This window comes from Apium graveolens, unplaced genomic scaffold (genome assembly GCF_009905375.1).
Source record: "Apium graveolens cultivar Ventura unplaced genomic scaffold, ASM990537v1 ctg7474, whole genome shotgun sequence".
Classification (NCBI taxonomy): Eukaryota; Viridiplantae; Streptophyta; class Magnoliopsida; order Apiales; family Apiaceae; genus Apium; species Apium graveolens.
This window is the reverse complement of record NW_027420352.1, coordinates 118309-145117: the sequence shown is the minus strand read 5'-3', so window position 1 is coordinate 145117 and position 26809 is coordinate 118309. Positions and strand designations below refer to the sequence as shown.

General features: G+C 41.3%; 1 protein-coding gene across 1 annotated transcript; it reads right to left on the bottom strand.

The window, feature by feature from the left end:
- Positions 1 to 18911: 18911 nt before the first annotated feature.
- Positions 18912 to 25811, bottom strand: LOC141704142 (transcription factor GTE6-like). The gene is made up of 9 exons (XM_074507460.1): positions 25604 to 25811; positions 24780 to 24902; positions 24028 to 24237; positions 23146 to 23226; positions 21242 to 21466; positions 20179 to 20277; positions 19894 to 19952; positions 19546 to 19696; positions 18912 to 19447 (listed from the first exon to the last, which is right to left on the bottom strand). The coding sequence occupies exons 1-9, from the start codon at positions 25775 to 25777 to the stop codon at positions 19232 to 19234; spliced, it is 1338 nt and encodes a 445-aa protein (XP_074363561.1). The 5' UTR covers positions 25778 to 25811; the 3' UTR covers positions 18912 to 19231.
- Positions 25812 to 26809: the final 998 nt, after the last annotated feature.

The following is a 26809-nucleotide window of genomic DNA, read 5'->3' as shown; positions in this document are numbered from 1 at the left end:
TACGTATATGTTTTGTTCTCCTATGACAAACCTCTATAGTTCAGAGGTAGGTTCCAAGCCAGATATTTTGTGGCAGTATATTTTTTTTATATATACAATTCTCTTCAGTTCGTTCTTTTCTCTTCTTTTCATTTCATGTAAGTTGAGAAGAACAACCCTTCCAGAAGGGGAGGTATTGCCGAATGACTGTCTATCTGTGTTACCAACTATTGTTTAATTGCTTGTCAAGTACTAAAGGCTGGCCACCTTCTGTACTAACTATGCGAGATAACAAGTGTTCATGATCATAGTGATCTCTCAATAAATTCTTTTACTTCTAAATGAAGGATTAAGCTTTCGAAAATAGAAACAACTGAAAAAGGAGTAATAAAGTGGTGGTAGTATGCGGAATGGGAACACATTCGTGATACTAAGGTTGACGTGGTTATTAAAAGGTTATAGAACGCTAACGAGCAAAAGTATAACCAGTATAATATTAGGAACGGAAGGTAGTAGCGATTACGAACTGGAAAAGAATGGGTATTGAGAAGCAGAAGCTCTAATGCTAAAAGCAATAACGAGAGTCTGTGCAATAGACTTGAAAGAATTTGGAATGATCACTTAATTCGGATTGAGTTATCTTACGACAATAGATCATATGTCATTATCGAGATGTCGCCTTATGAGATCCTTGAGGGAAGACAATGTCGATCTCCCTTATGTTAGGATGAAGTTGTAGAGCGCAAGATGCTCGGACCCGCAGTAGTCCAAAGGACCAAGGATATGATAGATCTAATCAGAGGACGGCTGGTAGTAGCCCAAGATGGACATGATAAGTATGTTGATTTGACACGAAAGGATAAAGAGTATGAAATAGGGGACCTAGTAATGATATAGGTATCCCTTGGAAAGGATTGATGAGGTTCGGAAAGAAAGGAAAGCTAAGTCTACAATTTGTTGGACCCTTGGATATATTAAGACGTTTGGGAAGTTAGCTTACGAGCTAGCCCTACCCCCTAATTTGCAACAAGTTCATAATGTGTTCCATGTGTCAATGCTAAGGAGGTATCATCGGGATGCCAGGCACATAGTGGAGTACGAGCAGGTGGATATGCAGCCAAATCTAACTTACGTGGAGAAGCCAGTAAGGATTATGGATAAGAAGGAGCAGGTGCTTCGGAACAAAGTGATCAAGCTAGTCAGAGTACTATGGCAGAATCATAATGTGGAAGAATCAACTTGGGAACTAGAGAGCACAATGCTAGAAAAGTACCCCCATTTGTTTTCTGTTTGATTCCGGGACGGAATCCTTTTAAGGAGGGGAGACTGTAATAACCCCAAAATTTTCAACTTTTTGTAACCCTTGTGAATAGTGTTTTAGCTGAATGAGAAAACTTTTCACGCCACACTATGTAGGGGTTCTGTTATGGATATTCTGGGATATTATTAGTACTCTATGAAGTATATAAGTGTATGTAAAGATCGTCAGAATCCAATTCCGAACACTTTGGTTTTTCCCGGAAATCCACAAGATACGGAGAGAATTGAGTATAAGGTAACAGGATAAAAAGGATTTAAATTAAAGGATTATAATAGAGGATCATAAAAAGGAATATAATGTATTGAGAAAGGTTAAGGGAACCTAGGTAATAAGATCCCGGGTATGATCCTTCAAACGATAAACGAGAACGAAAGTTAAGCGAACCGTATAACAGATCAGCGGTCATTAGGCAAACGATTAGGAAGTTAATCAAAGGGATTAGTGGGAATGATGTCATCCAACCAATAGAAAGAGGACAAGGAAGGGAGGATGACATCATGAGGATGACATAGGCATGACATGGGAAGGAAGGAGGTGTGGTGGCTTTTTAACCACACAAAATCAAGGGCAACTAGGTAATTTACTAAAACAAACACAAAAATCAAACCAACCAAGCCAAGCAAATCATTTTTCATCAAAATCAAAAAGAAACCAAGGCATTGTTCTTCATGCTCTCGGCCAAAACAGAACCAGAACACTAAAACTGCTGTATCTCCTTCATTTCTCACTCAAATATTGTGTTCTATAGCTCATTGGAAAGGTATTGAGATGGCCTACAACTCTTGTTCACAAGTCTCGTCCAAATAATCATGGTAAGACCCTCATTTTTACAGTTCTTTAAATCGGACTTTTAGAAACTTCAAAGCCTAACTTTGTGTTCTTGATTTCTTAGGAAAGATCAAGCTTGTAGGAGGCTCCCTAAGGCTTCCTAGAAACTTAACACCTCCCAAGGAAGGTATAAACTTCAAACCCTAGCCTTTACTTTATTTGTTAGTAAGTTTAATGGTTGGTGTTGTGAAATGAGAAGCATGGATTGTGATTATTAGTAGTTTGGTTTGATTTGGAAGTGTTTTTGGTAATTGAAGCTTGATTATAGTTCATAGGTCGTGATTGTGGTTGTTTGAGTTGAAAACCTTGGAGATTATGGACTGATGTGGTATGGTTTAGGTGAAGTTTTGTTGTATTGATGGTTATGAGTTGGTTGGTGGTTAATTGGAGTAGTTTAAACATTGGTAATCGCGTAAACATAGCCGTCGTAACGTCCGATTTTCTTTGGACTGTTTTTGTGCATAACATTAGGACCCGAAAACCCCCTGCTAGATTATGACCACTGCCATGTTTAGATAGCTCATGTTATGAGCTTCGTTTTGATATGTAGTTCGTTCGATTCCGATGCACGGTTTAGGAGAAACGACCGTTTCAAGTAACGGCGTTTCGCGAACGAAACTTTTCCCCTCGCCTTACTTTGAAACATAGGTTAAAGACCAAAAAGGGTTAATTAATGCATGAAACATTTATGGTAAGTGTGTTAGGCAGTTGGTAAGACACTCGCGAAGGAATCGCTTTAAAACTCGTAAAGGTTAAATTATTAAAAATGGTGGAGCCGAGGGTACCCGAGTGACTTAAGCAAATCAGTGAGCGCAAAACGAGCGTTAGAGTCTGAGTTGGTTAGAGTATAGATGTACAAGTGACTTTGGTTTAATTCCAACTTACTTGTTGTTTATAGGTTACCAGACTCGTCCCGAGCCATTCGTAACCCCCAGTCGCTCAGGCAAGTTTTCTACCCGATATACTGTTGTTGTGATGTAAATATATGTATATGCATTATCTTGTGATAGTGCATGATTGTTATTAGCAAATTTTGCGATATATTGGAGCATGCTGATATGGTATATATGCATGTCTGTTTCGTAATCTGGTTATCTATCTGTTGATTTCAATGCTTATAGTTGCATAATACCTATGCTAGAAATAAGCAAGTAGTTGCGTATACCCTTAGTATAGGGGATAAAAGGTGAACATATTTCTAAACCGGGAGTCGATGTTCCCGAGTATATTATATATATATATATTTATTTATTTATATATATATATGGATATAGTTTTTAAAACTATTAATCGAATAAGGTTTATTCGATAACTTTAACTTTATTTTATTATTAAATATTATTTCGAATATTATTCGAAGGCGTATGACTCCTTTACATTATTTATTGGATATTACTTGGACATTCATTTGAGGATGTATGACTCCTTTATTTTATTTAATGAATATTATTTATAATATTCATTCGAGGTATTATGACTCAGCTTATTTTATTTATTGAATATTATTTGAATATTCATTTGAGGATCTATGACTCCGATTATTTTCTGAGATATATTCTTTATTTTATTAAAGAATAAGGTGTCGATAATCAAACTCACTTTTGATTATTCAAATAAAGATAGTACTTTCGTATAGGTATATCTTTGGATATTTAATATTCATTTCAAGTATAAGTTTCAAAACTTCTACTTCAATTATTTTTATAAAGATTATTCTTTATGGAAATATTATTTAAATAATAATATTCAGATATTTTCTAATATATTGGGACTGATTTATTTTGTTAAATCAGCATTACTCCAAACATTCTTGAAAATGTTTTGCGAGTCTTCAAAATGATTTTTAAAAGTTAGAGCGGATCCCAAAACTCATTTTTATATTTAAGATCCTCCTTTCGAAGGGGATTTAAATACTCGCTCAAAACCTGAGGGATCCGGCTCTGTGGTGTGTTTTATATTCGCAACAAGGTTGCTATTTTGATAAATGAATTGATTACTTACCCAACACTCGGGAAGTAAAATTCTTGGAACAAGTTAATCCATTAACAGGCATCGCCTGGGAAATATCGGTGAGTTCTCCTTTCCAAATAGATACGACTTCTTGGTGGAGCCGTATCAACAAGTTTCTACTTGGGGAAAGTGGGGACGAGCTTTACGTTTCAGAGTCATGGATTTCATCTGAACTAGGAGTGGCGTAAGTGGCCGAGTAGCGCCGGCCCAGCCTTATTATATTGGCCCAAATGGCCTGGAAGTTCCGCTAAGGCGGTCTATTCCTTAGGAGTTCAGTGTTCGGTTGACAAGTAAATCCGACAGGTTCTCCTCTACATGTAGAAAATGGTGGGGTTGCACTACTACGACTGATCATCGTAAGTGGTCTTCCTGGCGCGGCAAACTCCCGTAATGAGTTCATCATCCAATTGGATATTTCTGCAACACTACCCAGAGCACTTCGATAGAAAGGCTACGGTTGGGCGATTGTTGAGTGTTGGCAGGGTCAAGTTTTCAAAATGATGTTCGCATCAAATGAAGTATCTCATAACTTCATTTTATTTTGATGATATTTTAAAGGTTGAATCTGTTCAAGTATTATCTTGTAGTCTCATCTATGTGATGAACTTTTGAACTAATTATAACTTGAACGGTGGTAGTTCAAGTAGTATTTGGAAAGGATATAAGTATATTGGAGTATCTTGTAACTTCATCTTTTAAACTTATATCTAGTAAATGATTATCTTATGCATGGCAAAGATTTTCAGAAAAAAAAACGTTGAGACAAGGTTAGATATATGAGATCACCTTGCAACGATATTTTTTTTTTATACAGTTATACACTGGGACTTTGTGTATATTGTGCATGGAAGAGGACTTCCAATATTTTGAAAAGTATATATGTATATATATATATATACTGAATATTTTGCGACTTCATCGCATTAAGATATCAACTTGGTTCATTTCTTTTGACCAAGACTTTCATGAGTACTATGAGAAGGCTCATATATTGTTAATCATTATACATATTATTTTGGTGGGCTTGCTGCTCACCCTTGCTTTCTTCTTTCATCACACAACATCAGATAGACAAGATGAACCGGACCAAGCTCCCGATTCGCAAGAGGTTAGGAGACGTTCCGCAGTTTTCTAGAAGCACTGATGCCGCCATAGCTAAGGTAGGAACTACCAATAGGCTAAGTTTTCAACTAGTAATGTACTAGACTTATGTATATTATGAATTGTAATAATGGCAAAGAAATGTAAATTTATTCAGAAACTTTTTTAAGGTGTATTGACTTAATTGTGGAATAAAACGACTTGTGATTATTTTTGGATATTCATCTCTGAGACTATAACTTGTGGTGTGTGTGTGTGTATATTGCGGGGTCACAGTAAAGAGTAGTTGATTGTTTAATAAGATTGGGTGTTGTTAAGGGAAGTGGAACTCGTGACGACCCGGATCCCCGACCCCGGATCTGGGGGTGTTACAGGTAGAAAGAAGCTCGGTCCGGAACGCCAAGCGTAAGGCGCGCCGCCTCAAGGTCTCACAGCGTAGCTGGAAGGGCAAAGGCCCTCAGAAGAAGCTGATCCACGATTTTGATGACGTGGCAACCGAGACCAAACAGAAGAAAGAAACATCACGCGAAAAGGAAGATATACCCCGAGGCCATGATGAGCGGGGCAGCCAGATCTCTACGAGATCGGGGCCGAAGCCAGCTTCATCTGAGGCAAGGTCAACTAGCGTGCTAGACCGAGTGGGTAGAAAACTAAGCGAACATGACCTCAGGCTCAAATTGGAGAATTGTAATAAGGAGAGAGAAGAGAAAGAGCCCGTGGATAAAAGAGGCTCAAAAAGGGAACGGGCAACGACCCCTCCGGAAAGACGTCAACACACCTCACCCAGGAGGGAGGAGCAACATAGACGCAGATACAATCGTGAAGAGGAGTCGCAGGACCGAGCTGGAGGAGGGGGATGCCGCGAACGACCTCAGGGCTCACATCATTCGAGTAATGCGGGAGGTGACAGAGAAGGGGAAGTTGTTAGAGTAAGGGACCTGAGAAGGATCTTAGATGAGATGGAGCAAGAGAAGAGAGGGCCCCCTGCTTCGGCTGCCCCCTCTCCATTTACGGCTGCTATCCGATCATCCCCCCTACCTCGGGTGTTTAGGCACAACCCCGACCTTCTATTCAACGGCGAAGCCGACCCGGCGGAGTACCTTATTCAATTTAACACTGAGATGGAAGTCTATCAGGTGCCGGAGATGACCCGTTGCAGACTCTTCGCGGCATCACTCAGAGGTAGCGCCCAACAATGGTTCTCCAAGTTGGGACCAGCTATCATAAGAACGTGGAGGCAATTGGAGGACTTGTTCGTCAGACAATTTCAGTCGACCCTCCACTATTCGCCTCCTGTGGCCACGTTAGCCAACATCAAGCAAAGGGAGGGGGAGCCCTTGGCAGAATACTTTCGTCGGTTCAACGCCGAGGTCCCCAAGGTGAGAGGAGCCAGTGAGGAGACCATCAAAAATTTCTTGATAGCAGGGCTGAAAGAAGGATCGAAATTTTGGAAGAGCCTCCAAGCGAGTGAGCCGAGGACCTTGGTCGAGTTCTATGAGCAAGCCGAACCCTTCAAGAGGGTAGAGAAATCAATGAGAGAGCTGAAAATCAGCGAAAGCTATCGAGACAAGAGGGACCGATCCTCAAGCCCTGACGAAAGGAGGAAGACATATCGGCGTAGTTCGAGCCCGAAAAAGTCTGCCCGTGGCAAAGAGACCACAAAAGATTCGGGAAGGCCTTATACAAGCAAATGGCAGACACACACCCCTCTGGTAGCCTCTATCGACCACATATATGCTACATATGTGGGGAAGGGGGTATTCAGGAAGGCAACTCCTCTCACAGACTACAATAAAAGAGACACTTCGAAGTATTGTGCATACCATGAGGCCACCGGACACGATACAGCTGATTGTAGACAACTAAAGGATGAGATCGAGACTTTGATTAGACAAGGGAAGCTTACGGAGTGGGTTGTCAAGGAGGTTCGAAGACACAGGACGGATTATCATACCGTCCCTCCTCCACCCCCAGAAGACAAAGAAAGGGTCCCTCGGGCTGGTAGTATTCATATTATTCTAGGCGGGTCTCACATTGGTGGAGACAGCCGGAAGGCGATGGACAGATATGCCCGGGAAGCAAAGGACAAGCCGCTCACCAACGTCAATCATCTAAGCCAAAGGCCCCCGGAGCTCTTTGAAAGGGAGGTCGATGATATCGTGTTTAAAGAGAATGATGCAAAATGGGTGCATTACCCTCATACCGATGCCCTAGTCATAAAAATGAAGATTGGGACGGTGAATGTTCACCGAGCAATGGTGGACACCGGGAGCTCGGCTGATGTTTTGACTTATGATGCCTACAAAAAACTGGGATTATTGGATAGAGAATTAACCTCAACAGGTGGGCACCTGTACGGGTTCACGGGAGACTCGATCGGAGTGAAAGGGACAATTCGGCTCCCGGTGACCATAGGAGAGGAGCCTCATGTGGCCACCCAGATCGCTATGTTTACAATCGTAGACCAGCCTTGTGCCTACAATGTTATAGTGGGCAGACCCCTTATGAGGGCAATGAGGATGGTGACCTCGATCCATCATATGACGATAAAATTCCCAACCCCCACGGGGGTAGGCATCTTGAAGAGCTGTCAATACGAATCCAGGGTCTGCTACAACCAGGCACTTAAAGCGGCCGAGTCAAGAAATGCCTCAAGGGAGATAGCTGAAGCAGGTGAGTGTGACATCCCCATGGAAGAGGCAGAGGGCAGGAAAAGAATACGTCCTGAGGGCCACGAGACTTGTAATTTGATTTCAATTGAGGAGTTGCCCGAGAACTACTTCGAGCACATGGGAATTCATGTGGAACCACGCCCAGGGGCCTTACTAATGGAAGCATCTCAGCCCATCATGTTGATACAAGAGGGGATTGTAGAGGAAGCAAGTGATGAAGAAGAGAGCCCAGAACAAATCACTGCAACACTTAGGAGAGGGAAGTGGGCACACAAAGAAACAACAATCACTATGGACCCACCCGACGGAATCACTCGAACTGTAACTGCGACCTCTGAACGCTTGATAAACCCGACCCAAGCTCACCAAACCGAGCTCAAGGATGCGGAAGGTTTGGCAATCACGGAAATGGAAAAAACTAGCGAGGCTCGAGCAGATCTAGACCCAAGAATGCCCTCAATGGTCGAGAGGGCCGGGGCCGCAGAGGACACAATCCCGATCTTGGTAGACCCAAATGATCCCTCTAAGGTACTCAGAATAGGCTCTAACCTAAGTCCTGACTTGAGAGAGGATCTAGCCCGCTTCCTAAGGGAGAATTTGGATGTCTTTGCATGGTCACACTCCGATATGATAGGGATTGACCCAAATGTCATGTGCCACCGGCTCAACTTGGACCCGAAAAAGAAGGGGGTTAGGCAAAAGAGACGGCCGATTAGTGGAGAGAGGGCAGAGGCCCTCAGAGAAGAAGTGGATAGATTAATGGAGGCAGGACTTGTGAGAGAAGCCTTCTACCCCGTGTGGCTGGCCAACCCTGTGCTTGTCAAGAAGCCCAATGGCAAGTGGAGGACATGTGTAGACTTCACCGACCTGAACAAAGCTTGCCCGAAGGACAACTTTCCTCTACCCCGAATCGACCAGCTGGTTGATTCCACGGCTGGGCACGCGCTGCTTAGTTTTATGGATGCTTATTCGGGATATAACCAAATCCCCATGTATGGGCCAGATCAGGAGCACACCTCCTTTATTACTGATCGGGGCCTTTACTGTTACATCGGGATGCCCTTCGGGCTCCTTAATGCGGGGGCAACCTATCAGAGGCTGGTGAATAAGATGTTCAAACATCAATTGGGGAAGACTATGGAGGCCTATGTAGACGACATGCTGGTGAAATCGAAAGAAGCGAGGGATCATGTCCGCCACCTGGCAGAAATGTTCCAGATCCTAAGGGAGTACAGAATGAAACTCAACCCCCAGAAATGCGTGTTCGGGATTGAATCGGGGAAGTTTTTAGGATTTATTGTCAACCATAGAGGCATTGAGGCCAACCCAGCCAAGATACAAGCCCTACTCGAGATGAGATCCCCTCGACGGGTGAAGGATGTTCAAAGCTTAACGGGACGAGTGGCTGCCTTAAACCGCTTCGTCTCAAAATCCTCCGATAAATGCCAAGAGTTCTTCAAAGCAATCAAAGGAGTGAGGAGGAACTTTAAGTGGACCGAAGAATGTGAGGAAGCCTTTCAGAACATAAAGAAGCATCTCAGTAGCCCTCCCATGTTGTCCAACCCAAAAGCAGGAGAAACTTTGATCCTATACTTGGCCGTCTCCGACTTTGCAATAAGTGCAGTATTAGTCCGAGAGGAGGATGGTGTCCAGCTCCCGGTATATTATGTGAGTAAAAGGCTAGCCGATGCCGAGACTCGATACACAAGCCTCGAAAAGCTAGCGTATGCTCTGATTCTGGCCTCCCAAAAACTCAGGCCCTATTTTCAGGCACATAAGATAGAAGTGCGAACCTCCTACCCCCTCAGACAAGTGATGCATAGACCAGAATCTTATGGTCGAATGTTGAAGTGGACGGTTGAGCTCGGCCAATTCGAGGTGGATTATAAGCCAAGGACTGCGATCAAAGGCCAAGCCCTGGCCGATTTTGTGCTAGAATTTCCCCCACATCAAGAAGTGGAGCCGGGAGCCCTTGTTGTTATACCTAGCACAGAAGAAGTTGGACTGGAGAGACAAAAAAGTGCCCCATGGTGGAGCCTATATGTGGATGGTGCCTCTAACGGTGATGGAGCAGGAGCTGGAATCGAGCTAATCAGCCCAGAGGCTCACAAAATCAGACATGCGACCCATCTGGCCTTTCATGCAACCAACAATGATGCTGAGTATGAGGCCCTGATCAACGGTCTCAAGCTAGCTTTGGAAATGAAGGTCGAGAATTTGAATGTGTTTAGTGACTCCATGATTGTGGTCTATCAGATAAATGGGGGGTATCAAGCTAAGGGGCCGAGAACAGAGCTTTACCTGAAGTGCGCACAGAGGATAATCGCAAGATTCAACGAGGTGAGGCTGGAACTAATCCCGCGTGGGCAGAATGAAGGCGCGGACGAGCTAGCTAAGCTCGGCTCACGCCGCGAGAGCACTTTGCTAGGGACCGTGCCCCTTGATATACAGAGGCAACCTAGTGTGCCCGAGAACGAGGTGGGAAGCCTCAATAATGAGCTCGGCCCCACGTGGATGACATCTATTCTAGCATACATAAGAGAAGGTTCACTTCCGGACGAAAAGAACGAGGCAAGGAGAATAAAATACAAAGCAGCCCGCTATGTGATATACGACGAGATTCTATACAAAAGAGGGTTCAGTGTTCCTCTTCTCAAATGCATACATGGGGAGGAATGCAACTACATCCTAAGGGAAGTACACGAGGGTATTTGTGGCAATCACTCGGGGGGTAGCTCTCTAGCTCAGAAAATCCTCCGTCAAGGCTACTACTGGCCAACGCTGAAAAAAGACGCCTTTGAATTCTCCCGAGCTTGTGATAAGTGTCAGCGATATGTCAATTATTACAACAACCCCGTGGCCTCTCTCACATCCCTCATGAGCCCCTGGCCCTTCTCCATGTGGGGAATTGATCTGATTGGGGAACTCCCGAAGGCCAGGGGAGGCGTCAAGTATGCGGTAGTTGCGGTAGACTATTTCACTAAGTGGGCAGAGGCCGAGCCCCTAGCCACTATCACAGCGAGAAAGCTCAGGGAGTTTGTATACAGGGCTATTGTATGTCGCTATGGCATCCCTTACAAGCTGATATCTGACAATGGGAAACAATTTGATAGCAAGGAGATGCGAGAGTTTTGTGAGCAGCTGGGGATTCAGAAGAGCTTTAGCGCAGTTTGCCACCCCCAGAGTAACGGGCAGACAGAGGCTGTTAATAAAATCATTAAGCATACCTTAAAGGCAAAGCTTGAAGAGAAGAAAGGAGCATGTCCAGAAGAACTCGCCCAGGTCCTATGGTCTTACAACACTACACCCCGAACCACAACTGGAGAGACCCCTTTCTCTCTGGTGTATGGGTATGAAGCTATGGTGCCCGTTGAAGTGGGAGCAGGATCTTTTCGAAGGGACAACTATGACTCAGAGGCAAACGAGGTCAATCATCGGCTCTATTTGGATATGATCGAAGAAACTCGAGAAGAGGCTCAGATCAGGATTGCGGCATATCGGCAGAGGACAGCTAGGCATTACAATAGTAAGGTTCGAGCCCGAACTTTCAAGGTGGGAGATTTAGTTCTGCGCCGGGTCATGCCAAATACCAAGGTGGTGAGTCACGGAGTCTTGGGAGCAAATTGGGAAGGCCCTTACAAGATAAAATCGGTGCTCTGGGAGGGAACCTACCACCTCAATGATATGCAAGACAAGTTGATCCCAAGAGCCTGGAACGCGGAACACCTTCGCAAGTATTATCAGTAATATTATTCTTTTCAGACTTAGTATTATCTTCAAATATTCCTAAGTCTCGGGGGGTAGTGCCATATAGGTGCCTCCCTGAGACCACAAGCATGTATTCCTTTCACTTCCCATTATCTATGAATAAACGATTGATCTCTATTTGTGCACTTGATATTTTAACTTCTGTTAATAGATTAAATACCCAGCAGGGGACCCCATCCTTGGGAACCCATGCGAGGACAGAACAGTTGTTTTATTAACATGTTAAATCAAGCTGGGCCCCGACCCGCTTGATGCCAAGAACATGAAACGAGCCGGGCCACGGCCCGCTTAGAAAAATACGAACACATAGTAGATAAAAGATGTGGATAGAGATATATGCCCGCGATGCGAACTCATACCCTGGCCCTCAAAACCATAAATGCGACCCAGGGGGCCCAGCCCTCCATCAAACATACTCAAAGTCGCATGATGCGAGGAGAAGACACATGCGAGCTCCTAGTGCGAGCACACCTACAACACCTGCGAGTCGATGCGGGCTTGTTCCACTTAGCATTCTCTTTCAATGGTCATTTGATTGAACAAATGACACGAGCTGAATAAATTGGGCTCGCGGTGAAGGGGTAACGCTCGCCATAAGCGGCCAGAGTTATGATTACTTTTTGGTCAGTAGAAGCATGGTAAAAAAAAAAACAGCTAGCACCGTAAAGACATACGCGGGCACAAAAAACTTAGACATTTTATACAAACAAAAGTTAAATAAGTTATGCCCCGAGGCAGAATATTTCAAATACAAGCGCGAGGCGAGAGGGGTGCCCGCTTACCCAGTCAAAAGTCTAGTTCTAATCAAAATTACATCAAGGGTTATCAGCCTCTGCTCCCTCACGATTTTCACCAGCGACCTGGGCCTTCTCGGCCGCGAGCCGAGCCTCCTCAGCAATTTGGGCATCCCTCTCCATCTCCAGCTTCAACTTGTCAGCATGCCTCGCTGTGCTCGCACCCAGAGCCGCCCAATCGAAGTCAGGAACCTTCTTCATAAAGACTTTCATGAAATTCCTGGCCCCCAGGTTCCTAGCATCAGTGAGGGCGGCCTCACGGCCCTCGGTCAGGGCAGAGACTGATCCCTCCAGCTCGAGCACCCTCTCCTCGAGGGCATCCTTCTCCTTCTTACATGCCTCAGCAGCCAGGTCATGAGCCTCCTTCTGCTCCCTTAGGGCCTTGTCGTGAGCAGTGTTCAGGTTAACTATCTTCTGATTATAGTTGTTCACCAGCGTAACTTTCTCTTGCCCGTGCTCAGCGACCTTACTCTGAAGGGACTTGACTTTAGCCTCGAGCTTTGTGTTGGTCTGGCTGAGGGCTCGCATCTCTCGAGCCTTAGATAACTGACGATAGTATACTTCGGCCGCGGCTCGGGAGAGTGCATCCTGGTTAACCTCGAGAGCAGAAGAAGACCAATCCTTTAAATCCTGCTCGCTGATGTGACCTTGGGCGAGCCGGCCGAATGTGGTCGCAACCATATTGGCAGAAGAAGAAGAGGGAAGAGGAGCATCAGAGGGAGCAGCTTTCTTTGGCTCAGGCTCGCCAGTTTTTCCTTCTTTACCTCTATGCCTCTTTAGTCGAGGAGAGGGCCCTGAATCCTTGAGATGCTCGGAGAGAGTAGTCATGCGGGCCGGAGGATTGGCCTGAGAGCGAGCCCTTGTGCTCGCAGCTGCGGGCTGAACTGGGCCCGAGGCCGCAGCCTGCTCAGCCTCTTCCATGAAGGGGATAGGGGAGATGGCCATTTCTGAAAAAGAAAACAACAAAGCAATAGATTAGTCACAGCAAGATGCAAAGGAAAGAAGTAATGCGAGCAGGTAAAAAATACGGAGAATTAAAGTGCGATGTGAAACGAGATGCATGCAGGAAAAGTGAGCACACAAGCACACGAGCTCGCGCATGCGAGCAGCCAGGCCCAGACGTGCGGGCCCGATATTCTTACCCTTTCTGGATCTCTTCCTAGATTTCTTCTGAGGAGTCAGCCTCACTCCTTCCTTCAAAAACCCACATGCGACCAGATTGGAGGTCGTTATGAGTTTTCGGATGTCCCGGTCCGCCTTAGGAAGGTTTAGAAGACTGTCCGCGTTTATCTTTTCCTGTCCCACAAGGACAGTGCGAGGCGGGGTGGCTGGAGATAAAAGAAATTCTTGTTAAAAGGAAAGAGCTATGGTAGAAGAGACGAGAGCGGGCAGGAGAAAACTTACATGGATTATAATAAAAATGAGTCTGGACTCGAGGCACCTCGTGGATATAGAAGTAAGGGCTTTTCCACTTCCCTGAGTTGCTCGGCCCGTTGTGGATGAGGTTCTTCTTGTTGAAGCACGGCCAGACAGAGAAGTAGAAATACCCAAAGTCGTTAGGAGAATGCTTCAAATGGAGGAAGTAACCCAGCTGCCTCGCGGTTAGAGAAGGGTACCCGCATTTGTGGTACATGATGTACAATGCGAGGGCAGCCCGGTATCCGTTTGGATTGATCTGAAGGGGTGCGAGCTGGAAGTACTCGCAAACATCTTTGATGAAGGGATGAAGAGGAGAGGAGATTCCCAGCCTTAATAGGAAGGTGGACAAGACCATGCGAGGCACCCTGCCTCCAGTCTCCGAGTGATTGAATCTATAGCATCTCATATGAGGTAGGGGAAAGACAATATGGCCCTCGAGCTGAAACTGCTCAATGTACTCGGCCAGATGTTTCTGAGTCAGCGAGGTAGGCAGGTCGCGGCAAGCGAGCACCTTAACCTCCTCGTTTGCAGTTGAGCTCTCCTCCCCATCAGGAATGATCTGCCTTTTGAAAACAATCTCACCCTCGAGCTCGGGCTGGGCAGGAGGCACATAAGGCTCAGGAGAGGCCGCGGGGGCATAATTATAGTTACAAATCTTGTACTGACTTGTAACATCTGCCACCTCCTCGCTCTGAGGAGAGTCATAGGACCAATGCGAGCCGTCCTCTTCACCCTCGAGTCCCAAGATGGGATATTCAGCAGCTACAGGCTCTTTTCCTTTCTTCCTGGTGTCATAGTATGCACTCCCCAGGTCGCTTTCAGTTGATTCTGAGTCAAGGTGAATGGGGTCGAGGTGGTTAGCTGCTGCTTACCTCAGACGGGCTGCCCTCTCTTCGGCCATTTCTCTTAAAATCTCCTCGGCTCGGTCCTTATCCAAGGGAGCAGGCTCGCGGTTTAGCAGCTCTTCTACCCCAAGGGAGGCTGGAATATGAGAGAGGTCCACGGGCCTATTTCTCCAATTATATATATTCTTCTCCCTGGTAAAATCCTCAGGGTTCGGGTTAAGGTGAATATCAAGCGAGCCGGATCCAGCTGCTCGCATCGAGTTCTCAACTCTGGCAATGTTCAAAGCCCCTTGAGGGGTGATAGCTGAGCCGGGAGAGATAGGTTGGCTAAGACGACCAGAAAGAGAGGTCAGCTCGCGTTGGAAGTCCTTGGAGCCTCGCTGCTCAGGAGGGTATTGGTTTAATGGAGATGGAGTAGCTGAAGAGCAAGCCGGGCTAGCAGAGGTGCGAGCCGGGCTCGAGGAAGAGCGAGATGATCCATAGGAGCGGGCTGAAGACGCACTCGACATCTGTAAAAGATGGTGAAAATTAGTGTGTGGCCCTAAAAAGAAAACAAAAAAAAACAAGTATGGGATCGCACCTAAGTGTCCTCACATCTCACACGGGATCGCACCTAAGTATCTAAACGAGCAAAAGGACTCGCATCGCGCGTTGTGGTTGTGTGTGAACTCGCATCGAACAGGTGGTGTGTGCTCGCATGGTGTGCGTGAATAAAGCATGAATAAAAAACGGGCTCGAATCGAAGAGTACCTGTGGGAGAGGTGTATGAAGATCCTGATGAATCTGGTCCCGGAGAATATCGCCGCCGGTAGACGGTTCTTGTTGAAATGATAATCTTCGCCGTGGTAGATCCTTGAGCAAATTGAGCAGCAATTCAGGAAGTGTTCTTGGAAATGTGAGAAATGAATTGAAATCTCACATATTTATAGGAGATAGGAGAGAGAAAGGAGGAGGCGACACGTGTCGTCATCTCATAAGATGACACGAATCCCCACGCCAGTTGTCCAACGACTGTCAAAATGAATGCAAAGATGAAAGGCATGCGAGGCGAGACACGCGAGGCGGCTTGGTGTGGCCTGGTGGGCTCACACTTGCGAGGCCATAAAAAGATTAGAAAATACCTAGCCTCAAGATGCGACCAGGAATTTTGGGGGGTAGTTGTTATGCCCGCTTTCGGCCATGGGCCCTAAACAGGTCCCTGTGGGTGCACTAAATAGCTGGACTCTTGTGTGTGGGCTAGAACCATGGATTTATATGACTTGGGCCAGCACATGCGGGCTGGGCTCGTAACATGCGAGCTGGGTTCACATGCGGGCTGAGCTCGTAACATGCGAGCTAGGTTCACATGCGAGCTGGGCTCATGACATGAGAGCTGGGCTCAAACATGCGAGCTGGGCTCAAGTGAGGACATGCGAGCTGGGCTCACACATGTAAGGTGAGCTCACATTTGTCATTTGGGCTCTCATATGCGAGCTGAGCTCGGTTGTGCCCACGCGAGGTGGGCTCAGGTGCCTTCATGCGAGGTGGGCTTAGCTGCCCACACGCGGGCTGAGCTCATGAGCCCACATCTTATAGAAACAGAGGTAACATTATATTTATTATTTGAAGGCGGTGCGGGCCGAGGTGACCAGGCCGGGCCGCATCGAAAGACTTTGTGTGCAACATGGAAAGTGACTCATAGATGACTGAGTTGCTCGTAGATTTCGGGGTCGACACGAGTTGTTCCTACAATCACGGGAAGGATTGCGGAGATGCCGCGAGATTGTAGGAAGCGTGTGGAGCCGATCGAGATTTACGTGACTAATTGGCTGAAGGCCTGACTTTATCGTGGGCTTGGGCTGCACGGGCTGAAGAGTCCTAACCCTAGCCTACGTGACTTGTTCCCCAAGAACTACGTGAGGCTTGATCCCTATAAATAGGGTACGTAGGCACTTGTATGGGACATGAGTCGACACTTGATAGAGAATAACAAACCCATTTTTTTCTTAAGGAGTCCACATACAAGCTCAGCCACCACCAAACAACCTTCCTCCGCCCTCAAACACTGTCCTTGATCTTTGTTCCGCCCATTGACCTCCACAACATTGTTATACGAAATTCTCCCTATAACACTTGTATACAGGTCCATAGCCACCATGTCCAAGTTTGTTGTCGTTGGAGAAGTTACTTGTGGCATTTGCAATTTTTGCAAATTCAAATACTGGCAATTCCATATCTTCACTCCCAATTTTGTTCAAGGCAACAGTTCCAGAACTTTTCAAGTTTTCTGCAATATATTAAGTAGAACAAATGCACAGTGATTAAGTTTTCTTCTTGCATATTACTAAAAGGAATATTACGCCAAAGAGTACTGATGTTAGTGCTCCAATAGTTATAAAGATCTTTATTCGCCTCTGTGCACTGGATCTTCCGCTTTTTACTGCATTAGCCACAGAATTAAAACTCAAATAGATATTCACAGAAGTATTTCAGTTATTCATAAGCAAAAGGAGATATGATACATAAGTTAAAAATAGTCTTTACCTAATTCAGAAGATGGCATTCTTAAATAAATGTCTTGTCCATCTTCTGTTTGGTCTTTAATATCAATAAGGTCTTTAAACCACAAGATACATCCACGTCCTCCGCTTCTGACATCTACATTTGCATAGGCTGTACAAGAGCAGTTTCTCAAGCACAGCCTCTCACATTCTTGAAGATTAATTGTCATGTTATACCACGAGCTACGTGTGTCTGGCAACTTCACTCTTGAATATTTCACAAAACCCTCCTCAGTTCCACATACTAGATTAGTTCTGCGGATGCATCCATTAGACCAATCTAGTGCTTCCCACTTCTCTGGGAATTTTGGAACAAATCCTTTCAAGCATTCACATCTCGGTGCTTTATTTATGTTACATACTCCATAGGGACCACAAATTCCATAACGATCACAGTTCGTGACCTGTTGAGTAAGGTAAACAACCCATTTTTGTTGTTGATCATTCCACACAAGAGTTTGTGAATCTCCACTTAAAGTCAGTACGATCCTCGTACTAGCTGATGTTTTATTAATGAGATCAATCTTAGTATAGATTTCCTTGTCATTGAAAACAAAGGTGTACCTATAAACTCCACTTGGGTTATAATTAGGAATACCACTGAATTTGTAACCAATCCATGGTCCGATCCTCGACCAAATTGCTGAATCTTTCCACAAAAAAGATTGAGGAAAACCATTTGAATCTAGTCGGGAGTTAAAACTACCTAGAGATGGATCATCAGCACTTTTCCAGGATGTATAGAACCAGTTCATACCAGTTACCAGGTTTGTTCCAAACTGCATGCCAGGTAGCACAGTATCTCCAGGATGATCAAAGCTCTGCCAGATTATATTTTCGACATTGTTCTTAACATTATCTTCATCCCTTAGAACCAAATTCCCTGTATCTAGCAGCTGTAAAGAAGGATTCTTCAAAGATTTAGACGTATTTGCAGACCAAATTATGTCACGACTACTATTAACCGTTTGCAATGTAATTCCTTTGCTATGAATCCTCACCACACCTAAGGTGTTATTAAGTGGAGTTTCTCTATTAGCTACCCACACAACAGTTCCATATGATATTTTTTTTACCAAAACATTACTTTATCTACCGTATTGCGCATAAAAAAATTTCAAAATGTCAAAACGTTACACGAAGTTCCGTTTTAGGTATTTTATATAAACGGTACACGATGTACCGTTTTGAAGTGACATTTTGAGCCATTTTTAACCCCCAAGTGACATTTAAGACCACCACCCTTATTTTAAAACTCATTTAGTCAATATCTTAAAGTTAATAAACACACGGCGTTGAGTAGTCAGAAGAGTCGACTTGGGTATATTTGGATGCTGTTGACACAGCTCATAATAACCCTGTTGGTCAGAAAATGCCCTCAAATCGAAGGAACTGATAAAGAATATATTTGCCAAGCAGCTTGAAAATATGAATAGCAAATACATGAAACCTCGATCCCAATTCAGAGGAGCTCCCTCCCATTGTAGGCAATATTTGAAAAGATGGAACGTAAATTTCCCTGTTCAACCTCGCGTGCTTGAGCAATTTCCGGTAAAAATTATGCGTTGCAGAGTGCAATAACTCTTTGCTTTAAATGTTTAAATGCAAATAAGACGAAAGTTAGAGGCAATGGAGATGCAACTTCGTTTAGCTTGTCGATCCATGTTATCTGTACAAATTAAAAAATATATATTTTAAAAAGTTTCAAGTAAGTTGCTTCTATATATACAATTTTTGTTAGGCCCAATGGGGATACAACACACAGCCACACTCGTTCCAACTAAGCCTTTTGATTTCACATATTCTTTTGACGTCTGTGCTCATCAAAAATCATCCCAAGGCAAGTCAGCCTCTGAATCCACATTCCTTTTGCAGGTGGAACTCATAAGAAACTGTACTCTGGTTTCTAAAAACATCAGCGCAGCATGTAAGCACTATAGAGGGACTAATATTATCAAGAAGAAACCTTTTTGCTCCGTTTCTTTGCAGTTTTGGCAAGAGCGTTACATATATCTCTTTTACGTTTTGAGGCATTCCCATTCGCAGATGTGTTAGCAACTGCAGCATGGCAACTTTTAGTGGTGTTTTGGCGGCGATTGCTTGAACTCTTGCTCTGAGTGCCCAAAGCATCCCTCAAAAAAAACTTTATCCTCCATAAGGTGAATTCACTCTGCAGCAAATACAGTTGTTGATGCAACCAAGAAAGAGAGAAAATGGTAAATATACAGTAACAACGTTATTGTGGTATCGAAGAAGTCAAAAAATAACCTGAGTACTAATGTCAAGCTCGACCTCTTCCCCTGTTGCTTGGAAGGTAGGATTACCCTGAGATACAATCTCCAATGCCTTGGCAAGATCTTCAGGACACAACTGAGTGAGTGATATCCCAATACCTCTTTTCTCCTTGATAGATAATTTCCTGAAAGTTATTGTACATTTAGTTTTGACAACCTTAGAAATGCAAGAGGAATGTCATTTTTATGCTGTACAAGTTCATTCAAGCATAGTATTACGTTCTATAGACTTGGATTAAAGCAGCCTACTAATTATATAAAAAGCAGGATTATGGCACTGCACAATGTGTTTGCGGTTTGAAGCAATAGTAATACAATAAACCTGCACTTTTTCCCCAAAATTCCTCCGAGTTCCTCTAACTGCTTGTTGGCCTCGTTAAGCTGAAACCAAAGTCAAAATAACTATCAGATATTAGAATCTCATATACAGAATTACAATTCGTTCAAGATAAAGTTCCTGTCACATACTAACACTTTGATCAAGATCAACTCAACATTTAAATTTCTTATATCATTCGAATGTCTTAAATTAAGATTTTGCTCACACAACTAAGCGGACCATACTGAGTGATAATCACACAACACATGCACCACATAAGTCATATACCTCATTAGTTAAATCCCTTGCCAACTCAGTGCGAGCCGCCTCTTGAGCAAGTTGCTTTTTCAATTGTGACTCTGTTTTCTCCTCTTCTCGTCTTTTGTCCTGCAGATGACGTTTTGAAGTTACTACACCAAATATATGGGGTATATGAGAATTTTACCTTCAAATGACACTGCTTAACGTATCCTTAGGATTATCTTAAAAATGTACATTGGACCTTAAACTTTAATAAAAAAGAACAAATTAAACTCCATCACCAGAATTCCTGTCAATAAAAAAGAAAAAAAAAATCTATCACCAGAATTATTGGATAAATTACTGTCGAATGAGAATATTGAAACCTGATTCCACCTCAATCCTCATTAAGGAAGCAACATGCTGAGATACATGAAATCTAAATCAGCACAACCCTACTTCTTCATAATTCTTCAAAATAAAGATAAAAATTATTTTGTCAATTTTGCAGTCGATGCATTTTTTTTAGATTTTAGGAGCTGATGTCTACTCCATTCCAAACTTGGAGGTCCAAATAACCATTTAGCCAAAATGAAACATTATTTTACTGTATGCTTCCCTCCTTTACCATTAGTACCCCCTCCTATACACACATTAAAGATTGGTGATTACAGCAGCACATTATTGCACAAAAATCAGAAAATTTTTAAAATTTTGTTTTTTGACAAGTTAGAGCAAGTCCAATGCTAAATGTAAAATAGTTATAGCTATTGCTATAATATAGCACTAAAAAGTGTTTTTTTGGTGCTAAATAAAAGTTGCACTCCAATGTTAATTTCATAACTAGTTTCAAATTTACATAACTCTTTTAACTTTTACCTAATTCAATATACTTTTGGTACTTGGTGATGTACAATACAATCATTGTTTAACTTTTTCTTTTCTAGTAATAGATGGATCCATCCTTGCTTTCAAATATAGAACGAAGGATGCATATTTATATCTAAATATGGCATCCCTTGGTAGTTGAGTTTTTTTTTTTGCATTTGGTGCTATTATATAGCAAAAGAACGAAGGATAGCATTGAATTGGACTTGCTCTGAGCAGATACCTCTTCTATTACTTTAGGCAAAAGCTGCAGCCACTTCTCCTCAAATTTTTCCAACAACCCTTTCGCCATCGAATAAACCTCACTTGTTTCATCATTGTATTTCATTGCATTGTTAAAAACTAACAGCATATCAGCATATATCTCACGGACGTGCTTATATCCAGCACCATCCTTCGCATCCATTTGATTTTTTATTGTACTGAAGTCCATTGGCCTATCGATAACCTAATGTAAAGCAACCAAAAAAATCAACCAATGATGTACAAAAAACAGCTTTAAATAATAACTGTAGTGAACACAGCCAATTCCACAATATTCTAGGTGGAGAGTTCGAACTTCAAAGCCACATAAAAAAAATATTTCAAACTGTAAAAAGGAAAAACTACTACTAATTAAAAAGATTCAAAAGTCAGAATTACTGGTCCTTAAAGTCATACTAGCTTATGCAATGCACGGATTTCATTTGATATATTACAATTACTTTTATTTTTTTAATAGTAAGTTAATTTTAATTAATATTTATTTTCAATCATGTTAATTAGCTTTATAACAAAATTGGTTTTAATAACCTATACGGGTTAAAATGGTATATTTATGAGATTATTATCTTACTAATATATTATTAATGATTATAATAGTTGTTTAATTATTGACATGTATAAAATCTTAATTTTAAATGTGTTGTTGACGGAATTTGAAACTTGTGCCTTTGAAAGAGTAGTTTAAATATATAATATTTATTAGAATTAGATCTAAATGTTCTCAATTATTTACTAAAAATCTAATGATCAATATTCTTTTAATGAACCATGTTGAACCAAACTACAAACTATTATACCCATGTTTGCTTATTTTAGTTTAGTATAGATGTGATAACAATGGATTTAGAGGGGAAACATTTATCTATACTTATATAAAACCAAACATGAGAACTATTATAGTCGGTTTATATGTTTGCTGGAAATTACCATGACTTTAAAATCTATTAGACTTCCACTATATGACTCATGTATTCATTTCCACAATAAAATCCTGTGAAATTCTTGTACAGTATTTAATTGCAACAAGCAGAACTATTTAGCAATTAGTTTTTTTTTACAATTTTTTTTATATAAATAAAATTCAGACACGCCTTGCACTTGGGATCGACACATGCTTGTAAAATATGAAAGAAGAAAAATATACAATTTCGGACCATAAACTCATACACAAGGACTTGGCGACAAAATTGGCAGCAATCATTCAAATTTTAGTATTTTACCACATAGTATGAATTAAAGCACATGAGATGCTCCACTTTACATATGAAAATAAAAAATAAATAAAAAGTTAAGCAGTTCTATATGTGGGTCGCTAACTTTATTTATTTCCAAGTGGGTCGACTAATTTCAACTTCCACTTGTTCCCAAAATCCCCCCCCCCACAATAATCTATGTAGCTTACAAGATATGTATTTTTTCCTCCATCCTATCTTTGAAAAAACTGTCAATTATTTGTATGGTTTATTGACCAATCCTACATCTGCAAATAAAGGTTGTTTGGACTCTGCATAATACACAAGGCCGTGATCATATTACTAAGGGAGCTAGCGACATGATTTTTTAATGTGGATCTGTAATGACAAAATACAGCTTTTTTGGTTATCTTGGAATAGTTTACTTAGTCTCAAATGTAAGCCTGCAGGCCTCGTATTCAGGTCTTAAAAAAAAACCCGACATTGAGCTGTCTTTCAGTTTTAATGATAAAGAAATTCACACTGCGAATAACCAGTGTCAAGAAGTTAAGAAGTCTGATGGTGGTTTTCGATAAAGAAAATGATAAGATACGTAGTAGAGGAACCAATATTATACATTTGGTAAGAGACATGTTTTTTTCACACACAGTTAGCTAATTAAATAATTTACCTCGTAGTAGTCATGCAATCCCAAACCTTTAACATCTACCGGATGCATAAAGGGCCATGCCCACTTATGCTGAGTTACCTGAAACAGCAATGCAAAGCAAGTTGTGAGTTCAAAGCGACTGATGATAGTGAACTAACAAAATTTAGATAAGATATATATATCCTCCATGCAATCACATAAACCAACTAGAGTCAATAGCATGGCCTGCGTCATGGGTATTAATACTATGGTGGCTGCGCAGTGTTGCTCATTATGAATAACATGATCTACTCGGGTTCCTTTTAATTTAATTCAGTTCAGAACTGAAACCACATGTCTTTGCGTAATGCAAATAAAAGTATATAATATTTACATCTAATGTACTGAGGTTCAGATGGTATATATTTTCTGGTTGATTGCAAGATTAAGCTAAAAAATATAAATGCACATTGTCTTTCAACAATATTTTTATATGGATCCGTCTTACTCCATTGCGTGTTCAAGCACGATAACAGGAAGAACTATGATGCTCAGTAGAATAATTAAATTGAGCTCCATTGGTTAGGCTTTCAGGCGTTCATTAGGATTCCAAAAAATCATTTCCTGATTTCCCGGAGCTTGTTTGGTTTTAAAATTATATTTACCTTCAACAATATTAAATAAGCAATTTCATTAGACTGAGTCATTCTTAATTCACAAAAACTTTTAATACCCCCCTACAATGCAGTACATATTATGATGGAAATGCAGACCAGAAATTTAAATAATGTGAGCATAAAGTTGACATTGTGTAAAACTAAAACCAAAGTCGATGCATAAAAAGTTATATTTGTAATAAATATGCATTGAATCGATTATTGGCATACGAGACAACTAAAAGTTCACAGGTTTGAGGATTTCCTGGCGAAATATTGTCCCGAATTGGCGCATAAGCTCTTGCATTCTCTTTGCAGCAGCTGCATCTCTGCGTGATGCATCTTGCTGCTGCCTTTTCATACCAGGAATATGTTTCTCCTTATCTCTATCCTTTCGAGTTGGGTGATCTTTCACAGTGTTTAGTTGGTTTTTACTTGTCGTGCAGAACTTCTGAACCTCTTTCACTCGTTTTTCAATCTGCAAGTGAACATGTAATATATAATTCTGGTGTTAGCTGTCAAATTAGCAACATATAAGAAATCCAGCAAATACCGAAGACTTATTCCTAACATCCTACCCTACCGCACATTTATTGGTAATAAGAGGTCGAGGGTTCGAGTCTCAGCAGAGGCATGTGTGTCCAACAGTCCAAGTATTTAAATTTCTGTAACTGGCCATGCACAAAAAACATTACAAAGTTGGCAGTTTCAGGTGGAGTCTGCCTAAGTCATCACAAACTAAATGGAACATTAATCCTACTTGACCATTTTCGTTAAAACTTTGAATACCATGCCAACATTGTTTGTTGACATATGCATACCATATGAGAAGTCATAATATTTATCACGAGAAGTGATAAACATGGATTTGCACGTTTTGAGAAAATTATACGTTTAGTTTCTCAAAAAAGAAATATAATGAAAAATACACTTGCATTTAAATATTAAATATTATAAATAATTTTTGATATTATATGTGTAAAACTTTTAACACTGTGAAAATTGGTTTAAAAAATTTACCTTGTCAACCTGCAATTGTAATTCATCGACGCGATGTCTGTGTTCATCTACTTTGACAATGTTACCTGTTATCTTTCCTTTTTTTGAAATTCCAATATCCACAACTGATGCATCCACCATCTCCTACATTATAAACAGTGAGTTACGGATAATAACCATTACAATGATGAATGGTAATATCATTTTCCACATGTTAACTGTACAACACCAACACTATATTTTACCCTCGTAGCAGTAAAAAACGACTATATTAAGTGAGGAACAAACTGAAAACTAATACCAAGACAAGTTTTCAAGTAATTAGCAATCGTGACAGTTTAGCAAAAATAAATAGCAACACTGACAATAAATCAAGTTAATCGTAGAAACCAAGATGCTATCTTTGTCTGTTGATTCATAGACAAATAATGAAATGAAAGGATACAAAGATCCTCAATCATACATATCGAACCGCCAAATAGAAACAACCTCCAACACAAAACTGGACAAAATCTTCAAACCAATCATAATTTTCCGCAATCAAAATCATTTACAAAAAAAATCAAAACTTTTTAACAAAATTAGGAATTTCAATACAAAAGCATACAGGAAAACAGAAAAAGCCCCATTCCGAAACCAGGTACCCGTGACGAAATCAGCTAACATATACTAAATAAAGATGCAAACTTGGTTGTACATATCAACAAGATTCAACAAATTGAGTTAAATTTAAAGAATTTAATTGTAATTAGCACATTCACAAGTGAAACCCTAGAAATGTAAAATTAAAATTAATTATAATACATGTAAAAACATGAAATAAAATGAAAAAGAATAATTAATACCGGTTTTAAATTGTATACGATTGCTCGGTAGTATAATGTGTGTGTGTGTATGGATACATACACACAATTGCAGTAATAAGTAGTGATTGTTGAAGTTTTTAGCTGAACATGAACAGTGTTAACCGGATTTCGGAGACTAGCGGGTCGGTTTGGATAAATTGGCACCGCTTGCATTTGCTTTGTGTCTCATGCATCGGTCAAATATTGTTGACGCAGTTGCCTTCTTTAGGTTGAGCAAGTACAATGCAAACGGTTTCATTTCCATAATTTGAAATCAAATATAAAAAAATTAATTTCAAAATAGTTCTATATTTGGATGCAAATATATATATATATATATATGCATCCTTGATTCTAAATTTAAAATCAAATATGCATTTATACATTAATGCCGCATCATCAAGTAACCATAAATTATATGCATATTGTTAAACTTTAATTAACATACAGGAGAGAAAGACAAAAATAGTTAAATTTAGAATTATTTGGTTTCAAAATGCAATTAGCATTGGAGTTGATGTTCTATTTATAGCACCAAAAAATACTTTTTGATGCCAAATTATAGTAATGACTATAGTCATTTTGCATCTAGTATTGGACTTGCTCCAACAAGGGTTCATTTCCTCCAAATCAGTCTCCGTGACAATTATATATGAGTAAAGTACACTCAGACTGTCAGAATACTTGGGATACTGACATTCAAAAAACACCACTTGAAATACTGAAAAACTAAAATACTTACATGTCTCCCATTTCCGTCAATTATGTTTAACTCTGTTAGTTTGAGCACGGGTATTTCACTCATTTCCTAGGTTGGGCTCTGTAACGGGGTTAAAACACATCTTTGGGGTCTGCACTTTGCTCTTATTTCATTTCTATCCCGCTTAATTAGAAGAAGAGGTTCCATTTCCTCCTGCCCAAATTGGTAAGGCATCGCTGCAATGGTGTGGTACGTGAGAGATCGCAAAAACGTAAATATATATCATCCTGATGAAGGACCGGATTATGGAGATAATTATCCCTAATTTGAGTTATGGTTTATACTTATGTTTCCTTTAATCATCCTCGGCTTCTTCTGGGTTTACGAACCCTTTTTAAACTTTAATAATTTTATAAATTGGATAAATAATGTTTCTGCACGTTGATTCAATTATTAATATTATTAAATAAGGTTTGCACTCTTTTTCCGGGAAAATTTCAAACTTC

Bases quoted from the DNA above. Each gene is read 5' to 3' on its own strand.
- LOC141704142 (XM_074507460.1), bottom strand. From the start codon at position 25,777: ATGCAAGCGGTGCCAATTTATCCAAACCGACCCGCTAGTCTCCGAAAT. The intron at 24,238-24,779 runs GTAAATTTTTTA...GTTCACTTGCAG, and splicing joins TACAATTGCAGGTTGACAAG to ATTGAAAAACGAGTGAAAGA. The intron at 20,278-21,241 runs GTATCTGCTCAG...CGTCATCTGCAG, and splicing joins TGCCTAAAGTAATAGAAGAG to GACAAAAGACGAGAAGAGGA.